Source organism: Canis lupus, chromosome 7 (genome assembly GCF_048164855.1).
Source record: "Canis lupus baileyi chromosome 7, mCanLup2.hap1, whole genome shotgun sequence".
Taxonomy (NCBI): Eukaryota; Metazoa; Chordata; class Mammalia; order Carnivora; family Canidae; genus Canis; species Canis lupus.
The window spans coordinates 34,940,093-34,954,705 of NC_132844.1; the positions used below are offsets into that span (position 1 = coordinate 34,940,093).

The following is a 14,613-nucleotide window of genomic DNA, read 5'->3' on the forward strand; positions in this document are numbered from 1 at the left end:
CAGCCATGTGAGACCCTCACACCACCCTAAGACTAGTATTTCTGTTGTGTTTCTCTCCTCTCCCAGGACAGAGAAGACTGTCATCTTTGACACTCCTCCCCTTCTCAATATGCCTTCCTCTCTCTCACCACAAAGTGGGAGAGGGGAGAGTTAACACTCTCTCTAGTATTTCTGTTCCAAATGCAGTTGAGGACAAAGACCTCTGCCTCTGCATTCTTGACACTTACCAGACCTGAAAACCTCATGACTCCACCTGCTCAGAGGTCACCTCCTCTGAACACAAAAGAGACAACCCCCTTTCTCTTGCTTACTTCTGTCTTCAACTTCAGTTCTGTTCGCACCCACTCACCAAATTGCATGAGTCCTCAACAAGAAATGCAATTTTCCACCTCAACAAAATTTCTCAGTATCTCACCTATAGGCTTAGATTTTTTTTCTATGCAGCCAGGTAAAAGGGGGGTTCAACACTTAATTATACAAAGAGAGAATAGAAAACAGGAATTAGCAACTCTTATTCCTTGTAATGACTTTCCAAGGTCCTAACCCTTTTTGTTCTGACATATCAAGTATAATGCCTAAACCTTATTTTGCGATGAGAAAAAAAAAAAAAAAAGACAATGCAACTGCTCTATTCTTTGAGACAAGGGACCACTGATTCTCGTTCTCATAGAGTGAGATGTTGCTGAACAACCCAGTTTGGGAAGTAAGCAAGACTGAATGGCATCCAAGTTTCAAAAGCTTCAGAGAGAAAACCCACAGGTCATTGACAATCAGTCAGCCTTTATGCTGACTACTGAAGGAGTTTATTAACTTCATATTTCATTAAAGAAAATCAGTAGATGCTTCCTTAATTTCTATGATTATCTTCTTTATCATTTATTTCAACACATTTTCACTAGGGCTAGCATTGTAGAAATTTAATGGGAACACATGCAGGAAGAAAGGTAGGAAAACAAGGTCTAGAAGCTTATGTTTCTCACTTGATTGTGTAGAAAATATCCTTAAAATCCATGCAATTTTCTGGAAAAACATTAAACAAGGTATTCAGTATATCCACATAAGTTTTGAGGTATATGTTAAGCACAATGTACATTTAGTTGCCCTTGCTCTTTGGAAAAATTTCTCAGGTGTGTAATTGAGTATTTCTACTAAGATAGGAGGTGGACAGGGATATAATGGATCACAAAGAAGCTGAGCATTTGTGTAAAGTCCACAAACCCTCGCTCAGTTTTGGTAAGGTCAGGAAGCTTGTGCAAGATTAAATTATTATTTTTGAAATTTTCCAGTCATTGATTTGGTCCTGAAATGTTATCTACTTTCTCTCTGTGGAATTCTGTTCTCCAAATGGAGATTTTTATTCTATAGGAATTCCAGTAACTTTTGTCTCTGCTTCTGTTAATTCATTCATTAAGGCATTGCAGCCATTTCCCTTAGGAAATATAATGGGTTTGCTAAGTGCTTATACCAGTGACTGTGGCTTTCATAACAATGCTGCCAGAAAAGCCCCCATTCTCCTTTTCCTGTTGTCTGTTTTATCATCACAATATATATACATTAATCCTATATTGTAAGTCTGCAGGGTTAGATAGCTGGAAAATATCTCTCTAGAAGTGAATTTGGTGAGGAGTGGTCCAAACAGGTTGGTAAGGATCCACGTGAATATATAAACAAGAAAGAGACTGATTCATGGGCAAAGCTGAGCCTTGGAATGGAAACTTCAAGAGCAGCCTATACCTGCTGGCCAACTTTAGTATAGGAAGGAAAAAAATTGATATGACAGGGAAATGATAGCTTCCAGGATACCAGTCAACATCAAGGCCACATGGTCACCAGTCTAGAATCTACAGTGGAAGAGATGCTTTTGATGGAAGGGCTAGCCTTCACATTAGCTAGTAGATAAGCATAAGCAATCTAATTTTAAAACAATAAAAGAAGAGTCAAAAGCCCATTATTTCAGCCCATTATGCCACTCTACCATTGGACAGATTTGACTTTTCCTTAGGATGAAGTCATGTTTTAATTTAGTATTTGAATCCAGTGTTTCTTTCATTAATTTCCTTTTCTTTATATGTGGAAATTTCCAAACTTGTCATAGCTATACTGTGTTGCAGGATTTGGGTTAGCTCAAGGATAGAGTAAGTAAAGAAAAGAAAAAAAAAGACCCTCTCTAATTTAATCTTCCGTGTTGAACACTTTTCTTAGCCTGCCCATGAACATATTGTATTCCTTCCTGCCCACTTAAATATTTTCTGCCACACCTTTCATGAGAGCCTCTCAGCCTGTTGGGAGTCCATTCCACCATGGCTCTCTGAGCCCTTCTTCAAATTATCTGTTTTGCTGAAAAATCACCCTCACCATCATGATCTCCATCAACATGTCAGTACTCAGCATGTACAATTCTAAACTCAAAGAGGTGATAGCAGCAGTTTATTTTCCAAGTTTTCAGTATGCATTACATGTTAGATGGCGACACCTTCTGGTGAAGTGACACATTATCATGTTGAATATACCAAGCTCTACGAGCACATTGCAAACCTCAAAATAAAAAAGAATGCAAAAAAAAAAAAAAAAAAAAAAGAAGAAGAAGAAGAAGATGAAAAAGAAGAAGAGAATGAAGGTGGGAAATGTTGATAGATTTGAGTGTGGTATTAGGGGAATTCTCACCCATATAGGACCTCGCTTTCTTTTAAGGTAAGTGGTGAAGTCAGATCTTTCAAAGAGGTTTGCTATGTGAGTGGAAAAAAAGGGTCAATAGCTGGAGGGAAAGTGGTATCAAGAGAATCCTTTAAATAGAAGAGAAAAGTAAGAGCATACTTGTAGGCTACTAGGAATAATCCAGCATAAAGTGGGGAAATAATGATGTTGGCAAATGACAGAAGAGTTTCTGGAAGAATGTCCTCAAGGGATTAAAAAAAAAAAAAAAGTGAGATCCAGTACATAAGTAAAGGAATTGACCTTGAATAGGAGCAGATCACTCATCAAGTAGTCACAGGAGGGAATGCAGAGTATCTGAACACAGATGCAGTCAGTGAGCAGATGCAATGCTGAACACTGATAAAGTTCTCTTCTTACTCCTTTTGTTCTCAATAAAATGTGGAACAAGGTCATCAGCTGAAAGTGAGAATTGGCAAGAAGTGCAAGAAATCTGAGAAAAGTTGTATGTAGTTCTTCTGAAAAGAGTAAACTCAATGAATCAAGGAAACTTAGTGTGATACCAGTAAGGATCATACATTTAAAGTGGATCCAAATGGTTATTTTTTCCCGTCCATGTTCAGCTACAAGGTGCAAATGAGGAGTAGGAAGAAGGCTGAATTTAACATGGTTATGGTTGTACTCTCAATTATAATAATTGATAGACAAGGGAAGTGAGGACTTGTTATCCTAAAGAGCCAGGCAATATTAATATTCTTTCCCATTGATAACCATGGTTTTAATTGATTCTATTTATTATTTATCTATTTACTCTTGGATAAATTGAAAGTATCTCAGGATGCTAACTTTACTAAAATATACTTTATGCATAACCCATCTCCTTTCTGTTCTTTTGGTTTTCAGTCACAAAGGAATTTTTGTCTTTTCACTTAGGATATTATCTTTAATAAAATGACTGTATCCAAAGCCTCTGTTATTAGACCTGTAGCTGAGAGAAGAAATTTAAAAGGGAGGTTGTAATAATGTAGGTGGATAGGACATAGGAAACTAATTTTTATGGCCTAATTTTTTTAAATGAATCTAACTCATATGTATATTGTAAAAGACTCATTAACTAGCTCCACAGGAATTTTTCATCAATTCACTTGATGAATCTGTACTGCATACGTGTCATGTACACAACACTGTACTAGGTAAGCACCAAGGTCAATTGGAAAGAGGACAAGATCATAATACTAAGGTATTTGAAATCTAAAAGTCTAGGTTTTGCAAATACAAAGGTATTTGCAGCCTAAAGAGGAAAGCATATTTATAGCAAATTATTCTTCAAACAAGCACAACAGGGGCACATGGGTGGCTCAATCAGTTGAGTATCTGCCTTTGGCTCAGGTCATGATCCCCAGGTCCTGGAATGGAGCTCCGCATGGAGCTCCCCACAGGGATCCTGCTTCTTCCTCTCCCTCTGCCACTCCCCGTGCTTGTGCACTCATGCTCTCTCTCTCTCTCTCTCTCTCTCTCTCTGTCAAATAAAGAAATAAAATCTTAAAAAAAAAAACAAGCACAATGACACAATTTCTATGACATTTGTACATCCAGTTTAGCACTATATACCATCCTAGGCTGAACCACAGTGAATCAGTAAGGAACACCGGTGAATCAGTAAATCTGTAAAGATATGAAACACACTGAAGCAACACACAGGATCAATGAATGAATTCTGACCATGGGGTCTGAGAAAGCTTAGTGGAGAAAGAAAGAAAGCTTAGAAACTGGCCAGTGAAAGAAGGAAAAGTACAGCCCTCTAATATGAAGGAACAGACAAGCATGAGCTGAGCACTAAAGCAAGGAAGTACAGGAAGACATCGGAGACACACATAGTCTTGTCTGAGGACTCAGAAGTATCCTGAAAGAGTATGTAAAGAAGGAAGAGTGATACCAGGAAGTGAACTGCCTGGACTGTTGGATAAAGGAGTTTTTACTGAACACTTACCCTGTTTTAAGTGCTGCCCAAATGGTAACTCATTTATTAAGATCACAGAAACCCTGTAGGAGAAGCACTATCATTCACCATTTTACAGGGGAGGAAACTCAAGCACAGATAGGTCAAGTACTTCCAAGTTGTATGGCTGGTGAGTCACAGAGCCACAGCCCTGTGCCCACTGGTGCTATTAAAACATTTTGAATAGTTGAGCAACATATGATTTCTGTTGCTACCACATTTTTCTTTCACAAATAATGAACATATTTAAATTAAATTTAGAAAGTAAGCAATGAATGTTAGCTGTCTCTCATCTATATTTAGAAGTTCTGAATATGCAAAGGTATTGATTGCTATTTTTTTCTTTTCTTCATTCAACAATATGACTGTTTCCCAAAACTATTGACTTACAATTGTTTTCCTGGTGATTAATCTATAATATAGTACAATTGCATTAATTTTTGTTCTAATTCATATTAATTTAATTAACTTTTTCTAATATTCTTGTACTCTAGAAAAGAGGGTTTTTCTGTTTGTTTGTTTGTTTGTTTGTTTGTAATCACTTTGCCCTTCTTTCTCTTTGTAACTTTGAACTTTACCCAGAAATAATTATTGATAGCAGCCAATTCTACATAATACAGGTTACACAAATATTTTCTCCTCAAAAGATTTTCTAATCTTCTATTTAATATGCTTCTTTCTTATAACAGGTCATTTAACTATCAATTCATTCTCATTAAACTTTCATCTACTCTTTCCAAAACTTATATAAAATAAAATATAAAACACATGAAAATGCATCCAGAGAATCAAAGCTAGTTCAATTTCGACATTACTATTTATGCAACATGGAGGCTAGCATCTAATGGGATCTAATTGCTTTACCAAAGAGTGCTTTCATTAGCTACAATAAATATCAGCTCTTTTTACCTCATTGAAATCTGCAACATTCCATTTTCAATTCTTTAAATTTGGGGTTTATTTTATTTGAAATCCTTGAGAAAGACAGACTTTTTAGGTGTGGCTTGTTCTATAAATATTTTCAGACCTTTAGTCCCTATTCTCAGAGACTTTACCTACCTCTTTTCTAGTGATGACTTGAAGTCAAGACCCAGGCAAAAGATTCTGTTCCATGCCCAAGTGATGGTATCCACATTCCCCTGTGGTTGTCTCTATGTAACTTAGAGGAACACAGGCTGAGGTGTCTGATACTCATGTGAAAAAGGACACCAGAGAAAGATGGAAGATGGTTAACCTAAAGTAGAGAAATGCCTAATATAGAGGAAATATGAGGAAACGTCAACTTGATCTTTGCCCTTCTAGAGGGCAGAAATAGGACGAATATTGGAAGCTACTAGAAGATAATTTTCTGCTCAAAGAAAAAATTACTTAAGCAGAGATTTCAAAAACGGAACAAAGTGCTTCCTGGATGAGGCAGAAAACCATTTGTAGAATATTTGCCATGGGTGTCCCTCAGCAAGGAGATATTAAAAGTTCAGTGACCATATAATTCATTTTCCAAACAGGAAACATTTGAGAATGAAGGGATAGCTGCAATAAACCAGGATATCCCAAGCAAACCAAGTCATACTTCAACCTAATTCACCTCCAGTTATGTGCACTTGACATGTGGAGAATAGGGAAAATTGGAACTAGTTAGGAAATGATAACAGGTCATGGGATTCTGAGACACAGAGCAAATCTGTAACTTTTTCACCCCCTTCTATTCCTATCCTGAAAGAATGAAGTACAAAGATGCAGATTAAGTAGATCTATGTGAGCAAGCCTGGATATGAGTGTTAAGACCCAGAAGAATCCAAGTAGGATCAATTCCAGGACAGGGCACTCTTCCCAGAGCCAAGGTGGAATAAATACTATTCCCAAAGCAAGTTATTCAGAGAATTCTACTAGAGCATAACATTTAAAAATAAGAACAGGACAAACCCCAAAAGGAGGAATATTGTGGGGGGTGACGAAGTGGAGAGCAGGACCAGCACTGCAACAGGCACTGTGAGAAGAATGGAGGTGCAGGATATATGAGGAGCACAGGTTCCCAAAGGATGGTCTATGCTTACCATACTGGATAGGCATAGAATTATCAAATGATGCACATTTTTTTCTTCCATTCTTAGTGGCAATTAAAATGTAATTACAAAAACTTTTTCTGTGACTTGTACTGAAATCTATGATTGTTTGAAAGGTTATTAAAAATTAACATTCTTAAGCTAAAATTCCCATTTTTACTAGCTGCAGTGACACTAATGGCTGTACAGATAGCTTCTATCCCTTTCTTGTACTTGCCAGTGTTCAGTGGGCACCTTCCAGTCTACCATGCAGCTAGCCTAACTCAGGGAATATTGACCACCTCCACAGTTAGAACGGGCCACTCAGAGAAATTCCAGTCCCCTGCTCTCTAATCACTCAATTCAAGCTAGAGGCATTGGTATATCCATTGGTAACTGGTATTGGTCCAGGCACATGACATAAGACAGCCATACTTTAGGGAAAGGTTATTTTTCAAAATGTTCAAGGGCAAGCAAGTTAACTTGGTGGAAACCAGCCTATAGATAAAGTCACCACATGAGGGAACTGAACAAAGAGAATAAGAGAATGGCAGAAAGGCAGTTAGAGCTCTCTTTTCACCAGGCATTCCTTACTGTTAGCTTTCCTTTCTTTGTGATAAACTTCCTTATTGTTTAAACCATTTTGAGATGGGTTGTCTTGACTCTTCAACTGAAAGTGTCCTTACAGATCCATAAAACAGTGGTTTCCCAAACCTGCATGCATATTAGAATCACCTACAGACCTTCAAAAGTTGCTGATGCCTACGTTCTGCTCAGAGATTATGATTTATTGGTTTGGTATGTGGCTTGGTGAGAAAATTAATCCATATGCTCCCTTTCATCCTGGAGATTCCTGAGAATTTATCACTGTCCAAGATTGACAGAGTACTCTAAGACTCCTCAAAATGACAGAGAATATGTATTCCCACAGAACTCAGTACACCCCCTGTAATGAAGGAGGGACTTTTATGCTTTGTGGCAAAATTTGAGTTGCTTCACGGCTACCCTGCTTGAATTTCTGCTTGATACCCTTGTCTCTGCCAGAAGATTAGTGTTTGAGGCCCTTCTTTAATAAGTCTAGACCTAACCCTAACAAATACAGTAGTTCCAGCAGGATGAAATGTCTCAGGAAGTTAAATCCTCTGCCAACCTGATCTCTTCATACTCCCCTTCATCTTTCCTCTCACTTCCCTAAGTAAAATATACTGCTTGCTCTGTAAAGTCGACTGAAAGTAACATGTCCTTGACCCAACTCACTTTCAACCAGACTGCCACACTCTGAGCCCCACCATACAGAAATCCTAGGGCTGCCACTAATAGACAGGAAGGTTGTTTTGTTGCATTTTCCCCCCTAGGTTTTTAGAAGCACTCCACTTCCTCATCCAAAGTGCACCTCTGGGTACCACAATATGCTATCATTCCCCACTTGAATTATAATGTCTATCAAAAGAGCCATCTCTCGGGAGGCTTGAGTGCTAAGTGGGGAGTGATTTTTAGAGATGTGTGGGAAATGGTTTCAATATTTGGCAGTTCCTAAAGGCAAGATGATTTGAGATGTTGGTGATTTAAAAAATACACTTGATCAGCTCATTATGCTATTCCCCTATTTCTGAAAATGCCTTGTCACTGAAATTTGGCAGTTGCACCAAAGTAGAACTTAAATAAACTAGAGAATTATAACTTCTGGTTAATTCATTTATCATATGTTTCACATATATCGATGTATATATTCACCAGGAAATCAATCTTTCTTTTACAGATGTCTCCATTAAAATATACCATTCTGAAACTAAAGACATAGACAATGCCCCAAGAATCGAAACAACCGAAAGTACTCCAAAAATGTACAAAGTGTCAACCATGAAACGAATATTCGATTTGGCCAAGCATCGAACAAAAAGGTCAACATTTTTCCCAACTGGGGTTAAAGTCTGTCCACAGGAATCCATGAAACAGATTTTAGCCAGTCTTCAAGCTTATTATAGATTGAGAGGTAAGGAAAGAAATGGAACCTGTTTAGCCTCTCATTCTTTTTATCCTTTCCCTTTCACTCATCCATACAACGTCTTTAGCCCCCAAACTTTCAGAGTCCTTCATTTAGTCGCAGGAGTTATAAAAATCAGGCAATTAACCTAACAGTAATGAGTAGTAAACTTTCAAAACTATGGTAGATATCTGCTTTTACATTTAAAATAATGTCTTCTGCAACATAGAACTATTAAGGCATTTAACAAGTCACCAGAAGGACTGGTATCTGGGTATTATCTCTTTGTTTTATTTTTGCCAAAACCCAATATTGGATTTTAATATTATTATTATGAAGTAAGAAGCACAGAATGATTACAATGTCAGAAAACTGAGCAAGTTGATTTATGACTTAAGATTTCATTTTTCAAAAGCAACATTACAATCCATATCCTCTTTCCCTTCTTGTTAAGTTTAAATTGTTTATTGCTGATCCAGCAAAAAGTTCTGAAGTTTGGAAACCTGGAGGCACATCCAAGTGCAGAGGAGTCACAAATTAACAATGATTTACCAAGATATAATGCAGGGATGTTAACAGGAGTTACAACACAATTACTGTGATTTCCAGGAGAGTTACAGTACAGTTTTTACCCCAAGACAGCCTAAAAGGATTCTTGTGACTTTCTCAGAAATCATTATGGAATTAAATCACACCACAGTGATCAGTGGCTATCTTTGTAATTCACTTACTGCAGATGAAAAAGTCGCTATGGCTGCTTCTTTAAATGAAAAAAACAAAACAAAACACAAAACAATCTTTAGTAGATATTATTAAATCCCCCAGTTTGTTCCAAATAATGCAAAATATCTTATCTAGCTGAAGCCTAAACTCAATTCATCTTACATGTGAAAGTTGAGGGGGTTTGCTGAGGCCCATCTTCATCACATGAGATATTTATTTCCATTCCAAAAAGCACAGTCAACCTGCTCTATTTGATACCCATTAACTAGAATGTGCTGGTTCAATTCTAGCCTGTGATATATTGCAAATTATGACAATAGAGAATGCATTTCATGATACTAACATTCTGAAGTTCTTGAGTATTTACATCTGTAAAATGTACAAAGGTTGCATAAGTCTGGAGACTTTTTTGCTAGATTTTGGAGACGAGAGTCTCAAAAATATCAGGCCTTATGTTCCTCATATGTCTCATTTTATGTGGAAGAGACATTTGCTTTCTGACAGAAGCCACACCCACAGAAAAATGACAAGTACTGGATCACAGTCAGAAGGAGAACTCTAATTATAGAAAATCAAGTACACTATATTATTATTCTGAGTTCCTAGCATAGCACTTCTGCATGGCAGTTCCTGACTAAATGCTTGTTGATGGATACAGGAGTCAAAGAGGCCACTGGGAATGCAAAGAGAAGACAATAATGTGTAAATTATTCATTTTGAATGTGCCTACACATTGATCAGATAATGACACTGGTAAATTTCATGTTGTTTGTTCATGAATGGAAGTGAAATATATGGCAAATGCATCACATTGAATGTGAATATAACTGCTATTCTCATATAACTTCTAATCCTTTATGACATTCAGAAATAGGATTCATCACAGGTATTTATAAAATAGACTATTGCTGAACCAAGTTTTTAACTCTGAATTTTATTTTTTATTCTTGATTAGGTTTGCCTTTTTCATTCTTGCTTTCCTAGATGAAACAAACCACTGTTTTTCTCCCCACAGCAACAACAGTCCATTATTTTTATGGCTGCCCCTGGGTGATATGAAATTTTACTATTCATCAGCATGGGTTTCTTAAGTCTAACAAATTGGTTCACAAAGAAACAAGAAATAAGACTAGATACAAAGTGGTGCTCCTTTGACAGAGTAACACACTTTCTGTTTTTGTTACTGCTTTTGCAAAATTATCTTTTGACATCTTTCAAACTTAGGAGAGAAAGCTTCCGCATTCATCAAATCAAATGGAATATTGATATATTTATTTTTCCAATGCTTAAAGCAGCACAAATGAAAATGTTCTGAACTTCATAGTAGAATCATAAATATGCTTATCCCAAAGCACAAATGAAAGACAGGCAAGTTTGTTTCTGGCAGTCTCCCAGGGGAACCCTGTGTCCTACTCAAGCAAACTCCTCTCAAACATCCCACCCTTCTCTGTATCTCCCTCCCCCTTTCCCCTGCTTCTTTTGCTTCTTCTCTCTCCCTCCACCTCTCTCCTAACCTCAAAATCAAAAGCTCGATCTTTCTTTCACATTAATACATGCCTTAGAGAAAGATTAAGATAGAGGGAATCCTAGTTCTTGGTTCTCCATGTGTTATCCAAGACCAGCATCGTCACCAGCATCTGGCTAATTGTTAGAAATGCAGACCTACTTTCACCCCACCACATCTATTTCCAGAATCTGTATTTTAATAAGACTCCAGGTAATCTATTTACACGCTATAGTTCTAGAATATCTAGCCAACACCTCCATTATACAGTTTAAAAAGTGAGGTGACATGGTCAGCCAGGGCCAGCATTAGTGGCAGAGCATGGTTAAAACACAGCATTCTGACTCTTACTTCATTGTGTTATCTCTCCATCTAATGTGTGCCCAACCTTGGGCAAAAATGCCCCCATTTTTACATACCATTGGTCTAACCTAATCCTTACAAATGTGAATAACTATCCCAGGACCTGCCTTGCCTCCTTGATGCATGTTCCCAAGGGTTCTTTCCACATCACCAAAGAGCCTACAGTGAAGCATTCAATAGAAAGATTGAGACTCTGGTCAGATTTCAGGCACTGGCCAGCAAATGTGGGAAGAGTGAAGAGGCAAGGTTCTGGATGTCCCTAGAATCCCTGTGGAAATCTTTCCTGGTAGATTTAGGGAAGGGTGGTGCAGGAAGTTAAATAAGAGGTAAGTTAAAAGGATAGAAAAATCCAGCTTTCAGAAGTTTTCAGACTCCTTCCAGCCATGAGATCCTTTGATGCTTTAACTTTCAAGGGTTCTTTTGATGTCCTCTTGGTAAGGATGGGAGAACTCTCCTAGTGGGGCATGAGCTGGTGCTCCCTGTTCTCCCAACTGCGGAAAGATGCTGCATTTCCTGCTTTGTGCTAAGCTTCCAGGAGGCCAGAAAAATGACATCGGAGCAGTCACCAAAAGAATTTGCCCCTCAAAAAAGTCTAAAGAAAAGCTACTTGTCCCTGTTTCATTTTTAACATTTTAATCCCTATAAACAACAATGCCCCAGAAAAATAATTCTTTTTTGTCAGTTTCTTTTTTTTAATTTTATTTATTTATTCATGAGAGACACAGAGAGAGAGGCAGAGACACAGGCAGAGAGAGAAGCAGGTTCCATGCAAGAAGCCCACCGTGGGACTTGATCTCAGAATTGCAGGATCATGCTCTGGGCAGAAGCCAGAGGCGCTAAATCACTGAGCCACCCAGGCATCCCTTTTTTTCAGTTTCATGATTTTGTTAAATTCTAGTTAGTTAACATGTGGTGTAATATTAGTTTCAGGAATAGAATTTAGTGATTTATCACTTACATATAATACTCAGTGCTCAACACAAGTGCCCTCCTTAATACCCATCACCCATTTAACCCATCCCTCTACACACCTCCCTCCAGCATCCCTTTGTTCTTTATAGCTAACGAGTGTGTTTTATGGTTAGCCTCTCTTTTTTTTCTCCCTATGTTCATGTGTTTCATTTCTTAACTCCTACGTATGAGTGAAATCGTATGGTATTTATCTTTTTCTGACTGACATTTCACTTAGCATAATATACTCTAGCTCGAACCACTTCATTGCAAATAGCAAGATTTCATTCTTTTTAATGGCTGGGTAATATTCCTCTGTGTGTGTGTGTGTGTGTGTGTGTGTGTGTATCACATTTTCTTTATCCATTCATCAGTCAATAGATATTTGGGCTCTCTCCATAGTTAGGATATTATTGATAATGTTGTTATAAAACATCAGGGTGCGTGTACCCCTTCAATTCTGTATTTTTGTATCCTTTGGGTGAATACTTAGTAGTTCAACTGTGGATCTATCCTAGGGTAGTTCTATTTTTAACTCTCTGAGGAATCTCCATACTACCTTCTAGCATGGCTGCACCAGTTTGCATTCCCACCAACAGTGCAAGAGGGTTCCCCTTTCTCCCCCATCCTCACCAACACCTATTGTTTCTCGTGTTATTCTTTTTAGCCATTCTGACATGTGTGAGGTGATATCTCATTGTAATTTTGATTTGCATTTCCCTGATGATGAGGGATGTTGAGCATCTTTTCATGTGCCTACTAGTCATCTGTTGTCTTCTTTGGAAAAATGTCTATTCATGTCATCTGACCCTTTTTAAATTGGATATTTATTTCTTGGGTGTTGAGTTTTATCAGTTCTTTATATATTCTGGATACTAACCCTTCAAATATCTTCTCCCATCCTATAGGTTGCCTTTTAGTTTTATCGATTGTTTCCTTTACTATGCAGAAGCTTTTTATCTTGATGAAGTTCCAATAACTCCTTTTATGCTTCTGTTTCCCTTACCTCAGGAGGCATATTGACTAAGAAGCTGCTCTAGCTAGTGTCAAAGAGGTTACTGCTTGTGTTCTCCTCTAGGATTTTGATGGTTTTCTGTCTCACATTTAGGTCTTTCATTCATTTTGAATTTAATTTTGTGTATGGTGTAAGGAAGTGGTCCAGTTTCATCGTTTTGCACATTGCTGTCCAGTTATCTCTGCACCATTTGTTGAAGACACTGTCTTTTTTTCCACTGGTATTCTTTCCTACTTGGTTGGAGGCTAGTTGGACCATATAGTGTGGGTTTATCTCTGAGTTTTCTACTCAGTTCCATTGATCTATGTGTCTGTTTTTGTGCCAGTACCATACTGTATTGATCACTACAGCTTTATAATATAACTTGAAGTCTGGAATTGTGATCCCTCCAGCTTTGCTTTTCTTTGTCAAGATTGCTTGGACTATTTGGGGTTTTTGTGGGTCCACACAAATTTTAAGATTGTTTGTTCTAGCTGTACAAAAAATACCATTGATATTTCGATAGGGATTGCACTGAATGTGTAAATTGCTTTGGGTAGTATAGACATTTTAATAATCTTTGCTATTCCAATACATGAACATGGAATATTTTTCCATGTCTTTATATCATCTTCAATTCCTTTCATTAGCACTTTATAGTTTTCAGAATACAGATCTTTAACCTCTTTAGGTTTATTTCTGGATATCACAGATTTTAGTGCAATTATATGGGATCAATTCCTTGCTTTCTCTTTCTGCTGCTGCATTAGAAATATACAAGAGATTTCTGTACATTGATTTTGTATCCTGGGACTTTATTGAATTCATGTATCTAGCAATTTTTGGTAGGGACTTTTGGGTTTTCTACATAGAGTATCATGTCATCTGCAAATAGTGAAAATTTATATTTTTCCTTGCCTATTTGGATGTCTTTTTATTTGTTGTTGTTGTTGTTGTTGTTGTTGTTGTTGTCTGACACCATGCCTTTCAGTTCTGTATTAAATAACAATGGTAAGAACAGATAACTCTTTCTTATTCCTGATCATAGAGGAAAAGCTCTGTTTTTCCAAATTAAGATTGATATTAGCTGTGGGTCTTTTGTATAAAGCCTTTATGATGTTGAGGTATGTTCCCTCTATCCCTAGTTAAGGGTTTTTATCAAGAATGGATGCTTACTTTGTCAAATGCTTTTTCTGCATCTATTGAAAGGATCATATGGTTCTTATCTTTTCTTTTATTAACATGGTGTATCACTTAATTGATTTTCCAATATTGAACCACCTTTGCAACCCAGAAATAAATCCTACTTGCTCGTGGTGAAGGATTTTTTTAATGTACTGTTGGGTGTGATTTGCTAGTATTCTGTTGAGAATATTTTTATCCATCTTAATCTGGGATATT

The 14,613-nt window shown here is 37.3% G+C and overlaps 1 protein-coding gene across 1 annotated transcript in view; it reads left to right on the forward strand.

The window, feature by feature from the left end:
* Window positions 1–8,373: 8,373 nt before the first annotated feature.
* The window catches only part of IMPG1 (interphotoreceptor matrix proteoglycan 1), a gene marked incomplete at its 5' end in the record, with an annotated part of 106,874 nt that continues 100,634 nt past the window's right edge, over window positions 8,374–14,613 (forward strand). The window contains one exon of the mRNA XM_072831581.1: window positions 8,374–8,686. Coding sequence (XP_072687682.1) covers window positions 8,374–8,686 — 313 coding nt within the window. The remainder of the gene's footprint in view (window positions 8,687–14,613) is intronic.